The sequence below is a fragment of the Notamacropus eugenii genome, chromosome 3, assembly GCF_028372415.1.
Source record: "Notamacropus eugenii isolate mMacEug1 chromosome 3, mMacEug1.pri_v2, whole genome shotgun sequence".
Classification (NCBI taxonomy): domain Eukaryota; kingdom Metazoa; phylum Chordata; class Mammalia; order Diprotodontia; family Macropodidae; genus Notamacropus; species Notamacropus eugenii.
In genome coordinates, this window is record NC_092874.1 from 248,188,567 (window position 1) to 248,207,926 (window position 19,360).

The following is a 19,360-nucleotide window of genomic DNA, read 5'->3' on the forward strand; positions in this document are numbered from 1 at the left end:
AACAGATGGAAAGGACTTATTCTAGCTAGAGATGTTATGGTAATCAACAGATGGGTCATTTTTGCTTTTGAGGCTGGCTACAGATTTTTAAGTTTAGAAGCAGTGTGTGCTTGAACTCAGAGTTCTTAGGGATAAATGCCAGCATTCAGTGTAGCCTATGCAGTCTGTCGTTTCCATATAGACTTATTTTGGTGTTTTACCACAGGCATCACTTGGGTTCTCAAAGACTCCTCCAGTGGAATGCAAATTCTGGAGGGTTCCAAGCAAGGCAGAAAGACTTCAGTTATGGACCTGGTAATGGACTGCACACCTGTTAGGGGCACCTAGGTGGTGAAGTGAATAGAGTGTTGGATCTGGAGTTAGGAAGACCTGAGTTCAAATGTGACCTCAGATACTTCCTAATTGTGTGACCCTCAAGCAAGCCATTTTACCTGTTTCATTAGTTTCCTCAGCTGTAAAATGGGGATAATAACAATATCTACCCCTCAAGTTTGTTATGAAGATCAATGAGAAAATATCTGTAGGAGCACTTAGCACAGTATCTGGCACATAGTAGGTGCAATGTGAATGTTTATTCCCCTCCCACCTCCTGTTGTCCAAGTACTCATCAAGCTAAGTAGGGAGTGGCTGATTGCTAGGTTAGCCACAGGTTTTAGAATTTTTCAGCCATACCAACTCTCAAAGACCCTCTGACAAAGTTGTAGAGGAATTGGGATCAGTACAGGAGGAAGGAACAAACACACTGATGAAATTGTTGGTCGTTGAAGTATTTTGTGTTAAAATGTGTAGTTTGTAAACACAACAAAGCAATTAAGTCATAATCCACAATTGAAGTGATACACAGAAATAAAGCTTTTGTAAACCTAATAAATTGGGACAGGACTCTTTCCTTCCAGTATAAACAAGTATTAAGAACACCTTTGTGAATGATAACTTTTGAATAATGATTTGTGAATAATATTTTCAGTGGGTATTTTAAGCCTTTGACTTGTTTTTATTAAATGATGTTTGTCTTTTCAAACTTCATAATAAAACTAACATTTCTTTGGTGCTTTTAGATTTAGTTTACATACAAAATCATGTTCCCTTCAACCTCTCTGTTAAATTGGCAGGGAAAATAATAATCGTCCCATTTTACAGATAAGGAAACCGAGACTCCAGGCTATATAGCCAGTGCCAAAGCCAAGGTTCTTTACATACACGTGATTTCCACTATCTTCATTTCCCAGGCCACATGTATTATTTTATCAAATAAAAATGTTCCAAATAGGAAAAATGTATTTACAAAGTCCCTACTTAACCTTAAATTCTAGCAAACATGGCCAAATCCTCTTAGCTTCATTCTAATCCCCATGTAGAATTGAATAGTAAGGTGATTATCTCTGAATTTGGCATAAATAGCCACTAGGGCCTGTGATGCTGAGTCATTTTCTAAGAATTATAAACAGAAGGAAACAACTTTTAATTGTAACAAGGGAGAACCAGGTTAGATACTGGAAAGGACTTCCTGAATTAGTAATGCGGGACTGATGTCAGAGAATTGTAATGATCTCCTCTACTGATTTAAGATGAAGACTCAGATGATCATCTGTGTAGTTCATTCTGGATGTACAGAACTGAATAAAAGCCTTCTTGAGCTCCTTTCTAACTCTGTGTGGCTGTATTTAAAGGTGGGTCCAAATGCAAAAGTGGATAAAGGAATACAAGAAATGCCCCTTGATCAGACCAGACCCATCTAATCCATCATTGTCTCTGACCATGGTACCAGGGAATGTTGTTTTCAAAAAATATATCATTTTCCCCCTAGAGATTAGGGAATTGCCCCAGATATTCCAAAGTTTCCCTTATTAAACCACTTCAAAAATATCCTTTATGAAACTTTTCTGAAGCTTTCTTGAAGTTATATTTATTTCCTACTCTTTAAGAAAGCTCTTCCTGTTATAATCTCTCCTTCAACACTTCAAAGGGTTTATTCCCAGTACTAACTAGCCTCCTAGGGTTTGGTAAATTACTATAGAGGGTCAGTCTTCTCACATCTCTTTCATATACTTTTATCATATGCTTTCAGAGCCCTCATTTTTCTAAACTGATGAATACTAATGTTTACCTTTAGCCTTTATGTGCAGACCATCCTAAGCTCTTTTAATTTTGCCCATGTTTCAGATAGCATTGTGTTTTTTGAGATTAAAAATTAAATGGCTAAGGAATTCCCTAAATAAATGAATTCACTAGATATCCTTACTGAGCACTTAGGGTTAGTAGATGATATTTTTATGGAAAGGTTGAGAGAAAGTTAATCTCACCTGATTCGGTAGTGATGGGCAAAGAGAAAAATGTATCTGAGAAGAGCGGCTCCGTAAATTCCTTTAGGTTCTCATCAAATAACTGAGTGAAGGCTCGAATGCTGATTCTGAAAAGAGAAGTTGGTTTGATACTTGGAAATATCTGTGATTTAACTGGTATGCGACCTACTCCCCTCCAGTGACATAGCTAGGAATCCCTCCATACTTGATGAGATAATCTAGATTCATAACATCAACTGGTATCCAACCTTCTAGTCAGAATCTTCTCTGGATCCATCAAAGCTGGTAATGGGGAACCAATAGATCACTACTAATGATATGTTTGAGACTGAACACAGGGAAAATTGTTGAAAAACTTTAGATGGAAATATAGCATGTAATTCATTAATCACTTTCTGCTCATTTGTTTGCATGTTATGCGTTTTAAAAGCTCCTTATTTCCTTCATCACCATCAGCAGGAGCAGCAGACATCTGATTGCCTGTTGTATATAGGGCATTGTGATAAGTGATGAAACGAAAGAGCCTCTGCTCTTGAGGGGCTTATCCTTTATTTGGGAAGGTAGCACATGATCACAAAATTGTTAAAGCCCATACAAAGAGAAAGGAGAAAGGCAGTCCAGGTATGTAGGAGTAGCATCAATCAATCAATAAGTATTTATTAATACCTACTATGTGCTAGGCACTAGTATAGAGGCTGGACAATGAATAAATCAGTGTAACTGGAGCAGAGGGTTTATAATGTTGAGAGAGGACAGAAAAATGCATATATGATAGATTGCGGACAGCCTTGGATCCTTGTACTAAGGAGGTCACATTTTATCCTTAAGATAATGGGGAGATATTAAAGATTTTTAGGATTTGTGCAAATTGCCATTTTAGGAAGATTGATAGAGCAGCATATTAGAAGTGGAGGGAATGGAAGTAAGGATTTCATTTAAGGTCCTACACTAATAGTCCACATGGGGAGTAGTAAGGGTCAAGAGGAGGATAGTAGTAGTGGGGATGGAGAAGATGGGAGAAAGCTTACAGAAGAAGGATCAGAAGGACTTAGAGACTGACTGGACATGGGAGAAGAGGAGGTATGAGTCAAGGATGACTAATTGACAAGGGGAATAATGGTACTATTAATAGAAATCGAGATGTGTAGAGTCAGATGGGGAAAAGATAATGACTTTGATTTAAGACACAATCTCAGAATTTCAGAGTTGGATGGGACTTTAAAGGCCACCTCATCCAACATATACTTGACAAAAAATCCCTCTATATGGTGTCTCAACAAGTCAGTCGGTCAATAAACATTTACTAAGTGCCTACTATTAAGAGTGAGAGTTGGTGATATAAAGGAAGACAAAAGATAGTCCCTGTTCTTAAGCTTATAGCCAAATGTGGAAGAAAAAATATCATTTTTATCATCATTTAGACTTTGCCAGATGTGAGGGAGGACTCAGTGCCTCCTGAAGCAGTCCTGGTTTCTCTCATGATTCCTCTAAATAATAGGAAGTATTTCCTTACAATCAGCCTAAATTTGACTTGCCCCAACTTCCAGTCATTGTTCCTCTGGTTGGCCCCTGGGGACAAATGAAATAAATCTAATCTTTCTTCCACATCATACACCTTTCAATACTTAAGGTAGCTATTATATCCTCCCCTACATTTTCTCTTTTCCATCCCTTCTTCTTTCAACTGATTTTTTGGTACAGTTTCAACATCCTTCATCATCTTGGTCACCCTCTCCTGGGCACTTTCCATCTTGTGACAATGTCCTTCCTAAAATGTGTCACACTAGCACTGAACAGATGTAATCTCACCAGGGCAGAGTTGAGTTAGGGGTGACAGAGGAAAATCGAAGTGGAAATTTCAACAGTCATTTGGAAGTACATGACTAGAAAACTGACTTGGAAGCAGTTCAATTAAAAAAAAAAAGACACCAAAAAAGGGAAAAAAATCTGGTGGTTTTTTAGTGAAGCCAAAATGTGATACAGCTGCTAAAAAAAAGCTGGTTTAAAAGAAGCTTGGTAACCAAACCACAGGAAGTCATAATCTCTTTACTCTGGACTGGGTAGACCACAACTGAGTAATATGTTCATTTCTGGGAACCTCATTTTAAGAAGAATATTGGCAAATTAGAGAGTACTCAGAGGAGGTTGGGCCAGGATAGTGTGGGATCTGGAAACCATGTGACAGAGGGGAATGGTTGAAGGAAATATGGCTGTTGGAAACTCATATTTGTCTAACACTTCAAGATTTACAAATAACAATAACTCCTAGTGATACTTTAACATATGCAAAGAACCTTGCTCAAAACCATCCTATGAGTATTATTCTATAACCATCCTATAAGTATTATTTGTCTCATTTTTCAGAAAAGGAAATGGAATCTCTGAGCAGTTAAAATAACTTGTCCATGTCCACACAATTCATCTCTGAGAGGGGATTCAAGCCTAGATGTCCTGACCCCAGGTCTAGCACTTTCTATCCTATTGATAATTGCAAAACAATCTTATGAGTTAGACCATATCATTCATCTTGATCTTTCTGTCAATGGGGAACTTAAAATGTGACTTGCTGAAATCATATGGCTTATAACTGGCAAAAGCAGATTTTCTATCCAATGCCTTTTCCAATGCCACTATTTCCTCTTAGCTTGGCTAAGGAAGGAAGGAGGGTCCTGATGGCTGTCTTCAAATATATGATGATTTGGACAAAAGTCGTCTGTTGCCCCTTACAGAAGAACCCATGTGGAAGTTACAGGGTGGCAGAATTTGGCTCATCATAAGAAATCGCTTTCTAACCACCCTACAACCAAACAGCTATGGAATGGGTTGCCTCATAAATACAACAATATTTTTATTAACTACTTACTATAGCCATCAATCAATTAGTAAACATTTATTAAGCACCTCCTATATGCCAGACATTCTGCTGAGTGTTAGGGACATAAAGAGTGGCAAATGATAATCTCTTCCCCCAAGGAGTTTATAATCCAATAGGTGAGACAACATGCAAACAAATATATATGAAGCAAGCTATATACAGGATAAATTCCTATCTTAACATTTAATTTAATTTAATTTGAATTCCTAAAAATAGCAGCAGCAAGGTACTGTATTAGACACTGAGGCTTATTCAGATGAAAAATATCTACATGGACATGCTGTCATGGAGTCTATTTGTGAACTGGGATAGAAATTCTTGAATTAGGTAGGAGGTTGGTTGAAATGATCACTCAAGTCCCTTTCAGCTCTAAGATCATCTGATTTACAGTCTGTGGATAGAGAACCCCAGAAATGGTCTTAGCGTTGTTCCATCCTGAAGAAATAACACTAGATTTAATGTAAGCCATTAGGAAATCAATTAAGTTATCCATTCCCCTCAGCAATCTATATCGATTTAGCTAACTGGTTAGGATGGTGTGTGTGTGTGTGTGTGTGTGTGTGTGTGTGTGTGTGTGTGTGTGTGTGTGTGTGTGTGTAGAAGAAACCATTAAAAAAAATCCCAATAATAGTTAGAACTTTTAAGGTAACATAGGGAAGGGGTGGGGCATATCCTTAATTATGTTATTTCCATTCATTTACTCATTCAGCAGACATTTATTGAGCATCTGTTATATGCAAGGCTTTTTTGGGTTTTTTTGCAGATACAGTGTAGATTTTGGGGAAGTGAGTTGGAGTCAGAAGACCTCGCATCAAGGTCCCTATGGGCAAGTCTCTTGTCTTTTCTGAATCTCAGTTTTTTCATCTGTACAAGGGGGATAATAACATATGTACTAACCTACCTCTGCAGGTCTGTTGTGGGAAAAGTGATTTGTAAATCTGAAAATGCTTCAGAGATGTGAACTAGATTATTACTCCCTAACTCTCAAATGGGGCAGTCTTATAGAATGTGACCAGACCAAGGTCTAAAGCACAGCTTCATCAAGGAACTGATTGGATGATTCTTATATTTGAAACAAACAGACAGGAGTCATTAGGCAAACAATTTAAAAACTGCTTGTGTATGTATTTATGTATATGTGTATGTGTGCCCACATGCATGCAATATAAATTCAGTAGTTACAGAAAAGCTGTCATATAAAAATGGATAAGATATTTGTGTAAACATGTAAATTATTGTATTGTTATAAAATACATATATACGTTCAGCTTTGCTGTTAGAATTGAATAGAAGGGAGAGAACAGGCTGGATTTCATTTGGGAAACAGTAGTACTTTAAAAAACCCTTTAAACAAAACCCCATTTAACATAAATAAATAAAGCAAAATATAGGTTTTCTTCTGTCAGTGCTATTGCTATGAATCATGGGTTACTATGACTCCTGAGGAATGAAAATTTTATATCACCCAAAGGACAATGGACAGATGTATTGTTCAAGAGGTGACAGTAGAAAATAAAATCAAAGAGAAGAGTGATGGGAAAGGAGTTGGCCCAGTCACAAAGTGAGGATAACAGATGCACTTACACCCACATCTCCATAATGCTAAGAGACCTGTGGGCCAGAGAGATTTTCCCTCTTTGAATGGTAAACTCCAAGGAGGCCAATGATAAAAAGAAAGGCTTCACACACACCAAAATACTCATAGCAGTACATTTTTGATGGTAGCAAAGAATTGGAAACACAGTAGATGGTTCCATTGAATGGGGAACAGCCTAAGCCAATTATGGTACAAGAACATGGAACATGACTGAGCCATAAGAAATAATGGATGGGATAAATATGTGGAAATAAGGGATGACTTGAAGGAACTGATGCAAAGTAGAGGAACCAGGAAACAACATACACAGTGAGGATGAGAGCAACCACCACAAAACAAGTGAACTTGAATGCTGCAAAATTGTAATGACCAAACTTGGCTTCAAAAAAGAGAGATGAGAATTTGCCTCCTTTCCTTGTTTGCAGAGGTGGGAGTCCATGGTTGGTGAAGGCTACACACAATGTCAGACATTGCTGATTTGTTAGCTTTACTCAATTGCCTCCCCCTCCCCTTTAAATTCTTTGTTATAGGAGACAGAGAATGATAAGAGAAGGAAGTCTATACTGAGGAAATATGGTTGGTTTTAAAACAAGAAAATAACAATATTTTTTAAGAGATCTGGGGGATGGCTCCCTGGTGTCCTGAATAAACTCCCTAAGGAAGACTTTCCCAAGTCTCAGTTTTGGTTCTGCAACTTATTTAAGCTGTGTGACTGTGGGCAAGTGATTAACCTCTCTGACTTTCCAGTTCCTCATCTGTAAAATGGGGACAATGATCGATTTTTACTCCCAGAGCTGCTACGAGGAAAGGGCTAAGTGCCATACCAGTGCGAGCCATTATTGTTTTCTGGATGAGATTTGGGGTGAAGGCAGCTCAGTCTGAGAAGGAAACAAATAGCCATTGGCTGTCCAACCGGGATTGGTCTCAGTGCAAATAAGGCCCCATAGATTTTTTAGCCTAGGATGGCAGAAACAAATAAGTTTAGTGTGGATGCTCCTCTGCTACCACGGAGCCATGTTGCATTTGTGAGCTACTTCATGGCTACTGAACTGGAACAGAAGGCATGCTAGTCTTTCTGGAATAATAATACTGCTAATAACTGACTTTTCTACAATGTTTTAAGCTTTACAAAGCCTTTTCTGTGCAACCATGAATGAAAGTAGGTAATCCAAATATTTTCATCCCTCCTCTACTCTTCTCTCCCTCCCTTTTTTCTTTTTAACAGTTAGGGAACTCATTAGATTGTGAACCCTCTATTAGATTGTAAGGTCTTTGAGGGCAGGGAGTGTCTTTATACTTTCTTTGTATCCCTGGTGCTCAGCATAATGTCTGGCACCTAGTAGGTGCTTATTAAATATTTACTGATTTGACTGAGGCTGAGAGAGATTAAGTGATTTGACCTAAGGAAATATAGAAGGACTCAAAACCAGTTCTCCTAACTCTAAGTGTACCATACCTCTTTGCTACTGAAGTAAACAGATCTAACTTTGAATCTGCCTTGATTTTAAGTGGAAAATAAATTGCACTGGAACTCATCGGTGAACTCAAAATCAAATTAGGCTTATTTTCATTTTTAAAAATCCACAAACTCATTTTTTTTTGTGTGTGTGCAATCAGAAGCAGAAAGGAGCAGAATGAATTTTTCCATTAAAGTATGAAGGATCATAAGATCACAGTTCTAAACTTGGAAAGAACTTTTTGTTGTTAGTGTTCAGTCATGTCTGACTCTTTGTGACCCCATTTGAGGTTTTCTTGACAAAGATAATGGAATGGTTTGACATTTCTTTTTCTAGCTCATTCTACAGATGAGGAAACTGAGGCAAACAAGGTTAAGTGATTGCTGGGGTTGTCTTGGCAAAGGCACTGGAGTGATTTGCCATTTCCTTTACCAGCTAATTTTAGAGATAAGAAAACTGAGGCAAACAGGGTGAAGTGACTTGCCCAGGGTCACAAGCTGGTAAGTGTCTGAGGCTGGATTTGAACTCAAGTCTTCCTGACTTCCGGGCCCGGAGTTCTAGATGCCCAAAAAGAATCTTGATAGATCATCTTGTAGATTCCCTTCATTTTTATAGGTGATAAATCTGAGGCTCAGAGAGGTTTAATATCATGCCCAAAGTCACACAGGTAATAAGAGGTCAGAGCCGGGATTTGAAACTCGGTTTCCTAGGAGACCTAGAGTTAGGAGTGTCCTAGACTCCCAGTCCAACTCTGCAGCTACTGTACCACAGCTAACTGGATTTGAAGGAAGAGTCTAACCATAGTGCTTGATGTTTCATAGAATGAGTCGTACCATTCCTACAATGCTGAAGGAACTTAAGAGACAAGGCAGGGGCCAGGCTTTAAAATTCAGAGAGCCCTTTGGCAGATTATTTATCTGCAACCACTTTAGCCTGTCAGTTACCCAGCCATCAAAGCACCCAGTAAAATAATACTCAGGATATATGTCTCCTAAGCAAAATCACAGCAATCCATCTCACCTGTAGGCAGTGCGGGGCTTCAGGGGACCATCACAGAATTTTTGCTGATTTGAATCACATTTACCACCTAAACTTTCCATCTCAGCTCCAAGTTTAATGTTAAAACTCTTTGAGTTGATCTCAGGACTTTCTGCACATTTGCTTGCAAAATAGTTGGTCTGATAGACGCGGATGGAGGCATTGTGGCGGTATTCAAAATAGGAAGGCAGAGGGTGATGTTGCTCTGGCTTCAGCTCATCGCTGCCTGGAAGTGGGAAATGCACACAGGTTTTGTACTGAGAAAACAGAACATGGTTTGGAGACGTCTCTGAAGGGACAGTTCCTTGCACAGGTGAGTAACTTCAAATGATTGGTCTAACCTCCACCTTCCTTTCTTTCTGCCCCTCCGCCCAGTAACCCAGAGGCAGAGTCATCATTGACAGCCCTCACATGCTGGGCAAGCAGCATAAAATGAAATGGAAGAGAGCTAAAGTCTTGGAAGACATATGACTGTCAGCGGAGGCCCTAGGGCTATGGAAGTTGCCTTCTAGAAGATGGAACTAGGCTAGCTCACCTGGGGTGTGGTTATATGAAGGAAGTGAGCCACCAATAGTAGCTTCCTATTTTAAGTAACTAGTTGGTACATTCCATTGTTTCTACCAGCTTAAGTTCAGGAAGTATGGTCTATATTTCCACACCCTGTAGCAAAGTTCAGCTTGTTCCAGCCACCCTAGGACTTTGCCTGGAGCTTGATAGCCCCAGCTACCAACAAGAGTTCTACGAAATTCTTCTCAAGTTTATTTTAATTCAGTTTTCCTCAAATATAAAATAAATGCCAACTGTAGTTCTAGAAGTGGGATGAGAGATTATTGAACTTAAAATAATACTGATAGAGCATCAACTCTAAAAGGCTGAGAGTTACTGGTATGCCAATGGCTCCTGCCAGCTATTATGGAAAACCTTATGGCAAGGAAGACATTCAGTGTTTTACAGCAAGGAACTGGGAAGGCTCATAGCTGTTACCAAAGCTTCATCCCTATCTAATATCTTTCCTCCATACTACACCTCACCACTCCCCCCTGTTCAAGTAACACCCAGACTTTACATGATCAACTCTCAATTGCACACTACAGAAAATTTAAATTCTTGCCCTATGTCTTCCCATCACCCAATGCCCATCTCAAAACAATCTCTTCAATAATCCCAATCCTGAGTGTTTTGTCAATGCAAACTTATTTTGTTGTTAGCTTAAGCAATAGAAAATTAATAAAGGCATTATATTTATGAATAGGGATAGGTCCTGTGAGTTCATTGCTTTAAGTAACTTCCAGATGAACTAACTCCCTCTACCAATTCAGTCTCTGCAAGGAATGGTCTCAGAGAGCTACTTGGAGTACTGATTGATAGATTTAAATGACATGCCTAAGGTCTTTATGTGTGAAATCCGAACCCAGGTTCCCTGACTTTGAGGCCAGTTCTCCATCTGCTAGGCCACATTGCCTCTCTGTGATATTATAATTAGGAGGATAAATCTGCATACATATGGATGCATACACACACATATATTATGCAGGTCAGATACTGTTTACAGTTGATGGGGGAAGGTGGGAGATCCAAATGATCCTACTAGACAATTCTATAATTTTGTTACATCAAAATATGTGCTATTAACAGGTGCTTGGAAAATAGTTTTATTATACATTAGTTAAAATGGAATTTGTCCCACAGAATGCAAACATATATTAGGTTATACAAATAGCTTTGAGTTTGTCTGAAGCTTTGGATTATTTGGACCATTGCCCTTCTCCATTGACACAGATAACTCAGAGCTGACTATGGGAATTAAAAGCCAGTCCTTAAGGAGGGCAGTGTTGGAAGGGCTGTGCTGACTGTGGACTTTTTTTCAAGCTTCTGTTCTGTCAAGAACTCAGGAATTTAATGAGTATATCAATAATATTAGGGTCTGACTAATATTATAGTACCTCTGCTAAGTACGGTCTCCATCTGCAATTATTTAGCTTAACAATAAAAGATTCTTCTGCATTAAGGAGTTTGGTTCCTAATGAGTCTAAAAATTATCTTCCAGAATCCTAGGGTCATAGATTTAGAACTTAGAGGATATCCATGTGAGTACTCCCTCCTTAGACATATGTTGTAAACCCTCTGTTTGTTGGTAGATGATTTTTATGAGTTGCTGTGGCTAAAAAAATAATAACAATTAAAATCATCACTAATGGAGATGAACCTCCTTCTATGATTGAGTTCTGACTCTGATTTCCAATCCCTTAGAGACTCAGCTCAAATCCCTAATACAGAAGCCCCTTCCCCCTCCCTCTCACTCAATACTAGTGCCCACCCCCTTCGAGATAATCTCCTTTTACACTGTATTTATCTTGGAACTTGGAGGCCATTTAGTTCAAACTCTTCATTTTACAGATGAGAAGACTGAGGCCCAGAGAAGCTACATGACTTGCCCAACGTTAAATATGAATTAAGCAGCAGAGGCAGATTTGGGCTCTTGTCCTCTGACCAGATCCAATGTTCTTTCTACTGTAATAAGATGCCTCTCTACAGAGGTGCTGGTTTTCTTCCCTAGCACTGGCCAAAGCCATCAAGAATGCTTACATAGAGTTAGAATAGCCTCGGGATAAAAGGAAAACTTGATATTTGATAGAACTTTCCCCCTTTGAAAAACAACTTGACTGAAGTGAGTATGTAGAAAGAGCAGGGATCAGGGACAACTTCATGAATGGACTTGTATAAAGTAAAAAAAAAAGGAACTTATTTAATGGATGGTTTGCTTAATTCTGTACAAAGGAAGTCCAGGTTGCCTATGCCTGTTGTCGTTGTGGGAGTGGAATCTTGTTTTAATTAGTATGCTGCTCTCTTACTAAAGTCTTATCCTGACGTTTAGCCCAGGTTCTAGTGATTAGCCCAGTATAGGATGGTACATAGTAGATACTTAATAAATGCTTATTGTCTGATTGATTTTTTTATTATGCTGTGGGGGCTCTCAAAGATAGTGGAAGACGAGCTCTGGTAGGCTTTGGAAACCAGCAATGGAGAGCTTTTGTCCTTCAAGGATGAGTCAGTCAATCAACAAGCATTTATTAAGTGTTGATTATGTCCTAAGCAATAAGGATACAGGGAAAAATTAAAAACAGGGGCTCTGCCCTCAAGGAACTCATTTTCTAATGATGGAGACAATGTACAAAAAGTTGTGCATACGCAGTGTAAACAGGAGGTTATCTAAAAGTGAATGGGCGCTAGTACTGAGGGATAGGGAGGGGAAGGGGCTCCTAGAGGAGGGGTTAGAGCTGAGTCTCTAAAGGATTCGAAGCCAAGTCAGAACTCAGCCATAAAAGGGGGTTCATCTTCATTAAGTGATGATTTTAATTATTATTATTTTAGCCACAGCAAACTCATAACTCATCTACCAATGAATAGAGAGGATCTTAAAGTATTTAACTAGGTATTATGTTTTCAGAAATTGAATCTCTAGGAACTAGTCAGAGATTAAGTAGATTCTCTATAGTACTCTGGTAGTTTCTCTCTCTCCCTCCCTCCCTCTCTCTCTCTTTGTCTCTCTGTCTCTCTCTGTCTGTTTCTCTCTCTGTCTCTGTCTCTCTCTCTGTTTCTTTCTCTCTCTCTCTCTCTCCTGAGCAAAGAGGGTTGAAGAATTTAGTGCTCCTCCTCTAAAACACATCCATTACCAAGATGGACTTTAAATGAACAAAGGATCATGGAAACTTTTTTTTGGCCTCGGATTATTCATAAGGTTTTGTTTTAACCGCTACAACAAAGCACATTATTTCTAGTGATCCACTGTGATATGGAAATAGCTTTGCTATTATACTACCCTTCATGGCAATAGGATTCTACCCCATTTCTGAATGAACTGGACAAATCTGTAAGCAATGCCATCTTAGTATTAAAATTGAAAAAATATAGAATCTTGGAGCTGGGAGCAACCTTGAGTGTTCCTTAAGTCCAAGACTTGTCCCTAAAAGAGTTGTAGCTAAGTACCCTGCCCCTAAAAAAACCAAAAAACACAAAAACAAAACTCTTCTTTTTCATTTAAAAATTATCGGAAGAGAGTCCATGGTTTCCCTGAGAAAGCATTTCAGTGAATTACAGTATTGTTAATTCCTGAAACTTACCATCAGCCTCTCTCACCACTACTGTAAAGTATTTCACAGCCCCATTGGTATCGCTGAACCAGCTGCAGTTGAAAGTAAAGTTGATGGAAGACTTGCTAATTAGCACATCCTTTTTATTCACACGAATATGTGGAGGTGGCGGAGGAGGTCCTGGAAGAGGATGAGGAATAGAGGGCGTGAGGACACCATGCAGCAGCCTCTGAAATCAGCATCCCTGTCAATCCAACTAAGCCCAAATTGTTTTGGTTTTTAGGTTGTTTGCAATCACCAAACATCTACCCTCTCTAGGAGAAAAATGGGTCACGGGAAGAAACATTCCAGTGATGCATTAAAGGTCATGAAAGAGGAAAATCCTTAGCAGGTTTCCTTGGAGTTCTTCATTGAATGATACCCTGTAGCTCTTATCACATCCATTAAAGGGATTTTTTGAACAAAGCACCACCTCACACAGGTCTATTAAGATTGCTTACCTCGTTTATATGCAGCATGCCCTACAGAGAGAAACTTTTATACTTTTGTTTAGGATGTTTGCTTCATTTTCCCCAAAGAGACAATAAATCAGATTTTTGGGAAGGTCCATACACTGCAGACTTGTATGACCTTAGACAAGTCCCTTTGTCTCTGAGGGCCCCGGTTTCCTCAGTAGTATAATGGGAGGGTAAGCTTTTGATGCTGTGATTCCTGCTGTTACTGTTTAGTTGTTTCAGTCACGTCTGACTCTTTATGTCCCCATTTGGGGCTTTCTTGGTAGAGATCCTGGATGGTTTGCCATTTCCTTCTCCAGCTCATTTCATAGATGAGGAAACTGAGGCAAATAAGGTTAGGTGACTTGCTCAGGATCACACAGCTAGTAAGCATCTGAGACCAGATTCGAACTGGTCTTCCTGAATCCAGGTTCAGTACTCTATCTACTGTGTCCCCTTATTTGCCCCAAGCACTGTGTGCTTGTCACATAGCAGGTACTTAATAAATTCTTGTTCCCTGTACCTTTTCCTCTCATTATACCACAGTCAGATACACTGTACCTTGACCCCAACATTGTAATGTCATTTTGATCCTCTGAGAACAAGGAACAACAATTAATTGCAAAACTAACAGACACCAGCAAAGTTCTCCCCTTTGATTTTGGGGGACAGGATGGGGGTGTGGAGATGAGCACTTACGATCGATCATAGTGATTGTGGTCTCTTCCACGACCTCACTGGTCATGCCCTCAGACTGCACCTTGATGGACACACGGTACTGCTTGTGGGGGACGAGGGTCATGATACTGAGCACGGATTTATCTTTGTCCAGCCTTCGGGAGAATTCCACCTCCTCCGTGTCCACTTTCCTGCATTCAATGCTGTAGCCATCAAAGTCAGAATCAGGAGGGATCCAGGAACACGCAATGGCTGTGGAATTCTGTGGACGGCAATGTAGGTTTTGGATCTTGTCTGGCCCTGGAGTGGGGAGGAATAGAATAGATTCAGAACTTGGCAGTGGGTGCTTCCTGTTGTCCTTTCAGTTCATCTGGGCAAAAGTAAGTCTGACCTTGTCATCCAAATAATAGCTGCCTCTCCTATACTTCAACATTCAGGTCATGAAGTTCTAAATTGCTGTGACTTCTATGACTGCTAGGGTTGATGTCACTATGTCTGCCTATAGGGTACAGGTATTTTCTGCTACTTTCTACCAATCAGGCTTAATTTTCTCAGCTGTGGTCAGGTAGGTGAGCAGTGAAGAGAGGTCCAGTGTGAATGTTAGTGTTCCAGTAGCGTGTGAGAGGTAGCTTGGTGAATTGAATGGGCAGTATATTGAACTTGAAGTCAGGAAACTGGGTTCAAATCCCACCTCAAATATTCATTAGCTGTGGGACCCAGAAAAAGTCTATTTTTGGCTCAGTTTCCTCATCTATAGAAGGAGGGGTCTAAATCTGATGGGTTTTAAGGGTTCCTTCCATTTCAAAATTTGTGGTCTGCTGCTCCTATGTGTATAAGACTGCTAGTGTTCGTTTTGGATGGGCGTGCACCTGCCCATGAATATGAATATGTTTATATGTCAGGGTCTAGGAAGAGAGAAAGGATGCTCATAATCCTAAAGTCAGGTATGACCATGTCTTTGCTCCTGCTAAAGACTCCTCAGTGATTCCCATGCTGCCTGGTACGTAGTGGAAATTTAATATAAAATATTTGCTGACTTGACTCAAAGATAAAACACAAACTCTTCTATTGACATTTAAAGCCTATCATGACACAGTTCACTGGTTACAAGTGAATTGCTCTCACACACCCTCCGTTCCAGGCAAACTGGCTTATTTGTTCTCCATACATGACATCCTATCTCGATCTTTTTGCTTTCGTCTCTTGAAATGTTAGGCTCCACTCAAGAGTCACTTCAATTGCAACTGCCTCCGAGCAGCAAGCCTTCCTGACTCCCTCAGTCTTTAGACCCCCTGGAAATGACATTTTGTACTTCCTTATTGATGTACAGTTCCTGGATTGTTGAATTGAATAATCAACCTGCGCAGGCAGCGGATGAGTGCCACTGGCAATGTCGCTGTTGTTGTTTAATCCCGTCCAATTCTTCATGACCCCATTCAAGGTTTTCTTGGCAAAGATATTAGAGTGGTATGCCATTTCCTTCTACAGTTCATTTGTATAGACAAGAAAACTGAGACAAATAGGGTTAGATGATTTGCCCAGGGTTACACAGCTAAAGTGTCTGAGGTGGAATTTGAAGTGAAGATGAGTCTTCCTGATTCCAAGCATAACACTCTTTCCACTGTGCCACCTAGCTACCCTACCGGCACCCAGTCAGGGTGGCGCAGTAGATAGTGCTCTGGATTTAGAGTTAGAATCATCTAAGTTTAAATCCTGCCTTAGGAACTTCCTGTCAGTGCTAGCCTGGATAAGTCACTTTAACCTCCCTGTTTCTCAGTTTCCTCATATGTAAAATGAGAGGGTTGGGTTCAATAGCCTTTTTGGTCCCTTCTAACCCTAGACCTATGATCTTATAATCCTTTTCTTCTCTCCCTATCACCATACATGTTCAGTCATCCTGCATCTATTAGAACAATCTCAAAGGAGATTAGCATCCCCTGCAAACAATACCATTCGAAAAGAGAATGTTTTTTGTTCCAGTATCCAGGTGACTGATTAAAAAAAAACACTGGGTCTGGGACTGATTCTATAAAACACAGAGGTGTCAAACACACTGCCTGGGGAAAGTGTGCAGCCGGTAATACTCTGAAGTGCCACTGAAACCAGACTAAAATGTAAATGGAAAATATTTAACAGAAAGAATTAAAAATATAATAGAATGTAGATAACATTAATACATAGGTTTCTATGTCAGTATGTTGCCCAGCCTACAGTAATCCTTATGTACAGTTTTGTTGAGGGCCAGGGTGGAGGGCGGTTGACAAGATCAGGATAGACCTTCGGGGAAACTGTTCTTTGAGACTGCTCATTATCATCCAGAATGGCTCTCCATGCCCCCCAGATGTTGCTGTCTTTGTGAGACCAACAAGAGAATTACAGAAAACAAGGGATATGTAAAATAGATGTCCCTAGACTGATTTAATCACCCTGACTGATTTAATCACTAGGACGGAGACAAGCAGAGTGTCACGTGGGCTTACAGTTTCTGTCTATAAATACCCAGACCCTCAGATCAATAAAGTGGAGTTGGTCTTTCTTCTCCCTCCTCCCGTGTCTTTCTTCTTCACCACATCACCGAGCCGTGTAGGGATGCAGTCCGCTACACAGTATAGCCTCCATTTCTATTTGAATTCGAAACCACTGTTGGAAAATACTCTCTTTTAGCTTCTTCTCCCTGCCTTTTGGCCATGTCCTTCAACCCCAGGCAGCATTAAAAGTCATTCTCCATCAGATCTGAAGACCTTCCAGTTACCAGTCCACTAACTATTGACAGACTGTACAAATTACTTTACAATATACTTCATGGATCAAAGGTCTTGAAAATGTCTAAGCCAAAAGAGCAGAAGCTTTGTTTCTATGAAAAACACTCCTCCCTGCCCCTAATGATTCCCAGACCCCATTCTAAACTTCTCAACTAACCAGACAATCAATCTCTCATGCAATATAGTCTGGGGATACAGTAGAGATACAAGACACAGTCACTGACCTCAAGGACACAGAGTAGGAAGCAAATAAAAGGACTTTCATTACTGTGTCTCCATTTTCCCCATTGACATGAATGAACAGATGATGCTAAAAAGGCCATAAGTAATAATAGTAGTGGTTGAACTTTAAGGCACTGTGATTAGGTGAGTTTTTAGTTTCCCAGAAGACACATTATATAAGACTACTTACTTTTTCTAGGGGCTGATTCTCTTATTCTCTCTCTGTCTCTGTCTCTCTCTCTCTGTCTGTCTCTGTCTTTCTCTCTCTCTGTTTCTCTCTCTGTCTGTGTGTCTCTGTCTCTGTCTATCTCTGTCTCTCTGTCTCTCTCTTTCTCTATCCTCCCAGCATCAGGAAGTTCCCTACTAAGTGAAACATTATATTTAGAACTGAAAGGAACCTTGGTGGTTACTGATGCCAACTTCTTCATTTTATAGATGAGGAAACTAAAACCCAGAGAGGTTAAGCAATGTTGCCCAGGGGCAAGCAGATAGTAAATGATGGCACTGGAATTTGAACTGACAACCCTCTTTTCCCTAAATTGAGTGGCCTCTTTCTTATTCATTGGGTCATGATGTTGAATATGTCTCATAAATTCATTACACTCTATGAAATTAACCACCATTCCAAGAAACAAAGATAAGACAAAGCGTTTTGTTGAAAAGAAAGAAAGGAAGGAAGGAAAGAAGGGATGGAGGGAGAGAGAAAGAAGGAAGGGAGAGAGGAAGGCGGGAAGGAAGGAAAAGATGAAAAGAAAGAAAGGAAGAAAGCATTTGAGAAAAATTTCTCTTGAAGAAAGATGTTTGGCAAGGTCCATACCAGTCTTTCAAGGATTCTGATCACAGAGTGGATTATTTTTAGTATCATGGCAGATATAAAAAGAGACAGGTCTATAACTCACATTGTTATCCATATGAATTCAAAGCCAATCCTCCATAAGCCAAACAGGAGATTTAGAGTAAGTACCACTGAAATGATCAAATGGAGCCTCTACCACCTACTCCCAACTCCTGAGCACCTCTGGTCCCCCAAAAAGACATACTTGTCCTCACTGTTCCAGAAATCGGTTGGCTGTAGGTTTTCCAGGATTCACCACTGACAGTCCTGACATTGAATTGATAGAATCGTCCTGGATGAAGACCATACACAATGCGCCCCTTTGATTTTCTGTTACTGTAGGGGTTGAAGATGGTGAGTTGGTCTCTTGGAAACCATTGCAGTTCAAAGTCATCATAGTCTGTCCAATCTGGTGGACCCAGCCATGTGATGGCCAGGGAGGTATTTGCCACATCAGCAAAGGACAAAGTACTGGGAGGCCTTGGTGCTGTATAGAAAAAAAAGTGAAAAATTGCATGGGTTTTATAAGTTACGTGTTGGGTCTAAATGACACAAAATATGACTTTTCTTGTAGGTCTCCTATTATGCCTCCTATTTACAATCTCATTCTGACAAGGAAGTGAACATTTAATTTATTTCCATAAGCAGTTCTTCATATTAATTAATAGTAACATTTCAGCTTCTTTTTATGCATTGTCTCCTCCATTAGATTGGAGGCTCCTCAAAGGCAGGATTGTCTCATTCTTTCTTTGTATCATCAGCATTTCACACAATACCTGGCACATAGTAGGTACTTGATAAATGTTTATCGACTTGATTCTCCTATTGAAAAGTGCTATGGGACCAGAAATTGAACCATGGCCTTTAGTGGCTTATATTTTACACTTAACACAGGTGAATGAGTACAAGATAATCTTAGGAGGAAAAAAATACTAGCTAGTAGGGGGAACGAGGAAAGGCTTCATGGAGGAGGTGGCATTTGAACTGAACCTTGAAAAAGCTAAAGAT

The 19,360-nt window shown here is 39.8% G+C and overlaps 1 protein-coding gene across 2 annotated transcripts in view; it reads right to left on the reverse strand.

Annotated features, from left to right (window-relative positions):
- The window catches only part of PTPRB (protein tyrosine phosphatase receptor type B), a 155,695-nt gene that overhangs the window by 25,437 nt on the left and 110,898 nt on the right, over window positions 1-19,360 (reverse strand). For both annotated transcript variants that reach the window (XM_072655372.1, XM_072655373.1), the window contains 5 exons: window positions 18,558-18,839; window positions 14,555-14,833; window positions 13,392-13,541; window positions 9,253-9,496; window positions 2,304-2,410 (listed from right to left, as the gene is read on the reverse strand). In XM_072655372.1, the coding sequence (XP_072511473.1) occupies window positions 2,304-2,410; window positions 9,253-9,496; window positions 13,392-13,541; window positions 14,555-14,833; window positions 18,558-18,839 (1,062 nt within the window). The remainder of the gene's footprint in view (window positions 1-2,303; window positions 2,411-9,252; window positions 9,497-13,391; window positions 13,542-14,554; window positions 14,834-18,557; window positions 18,840-19,360) is intronic.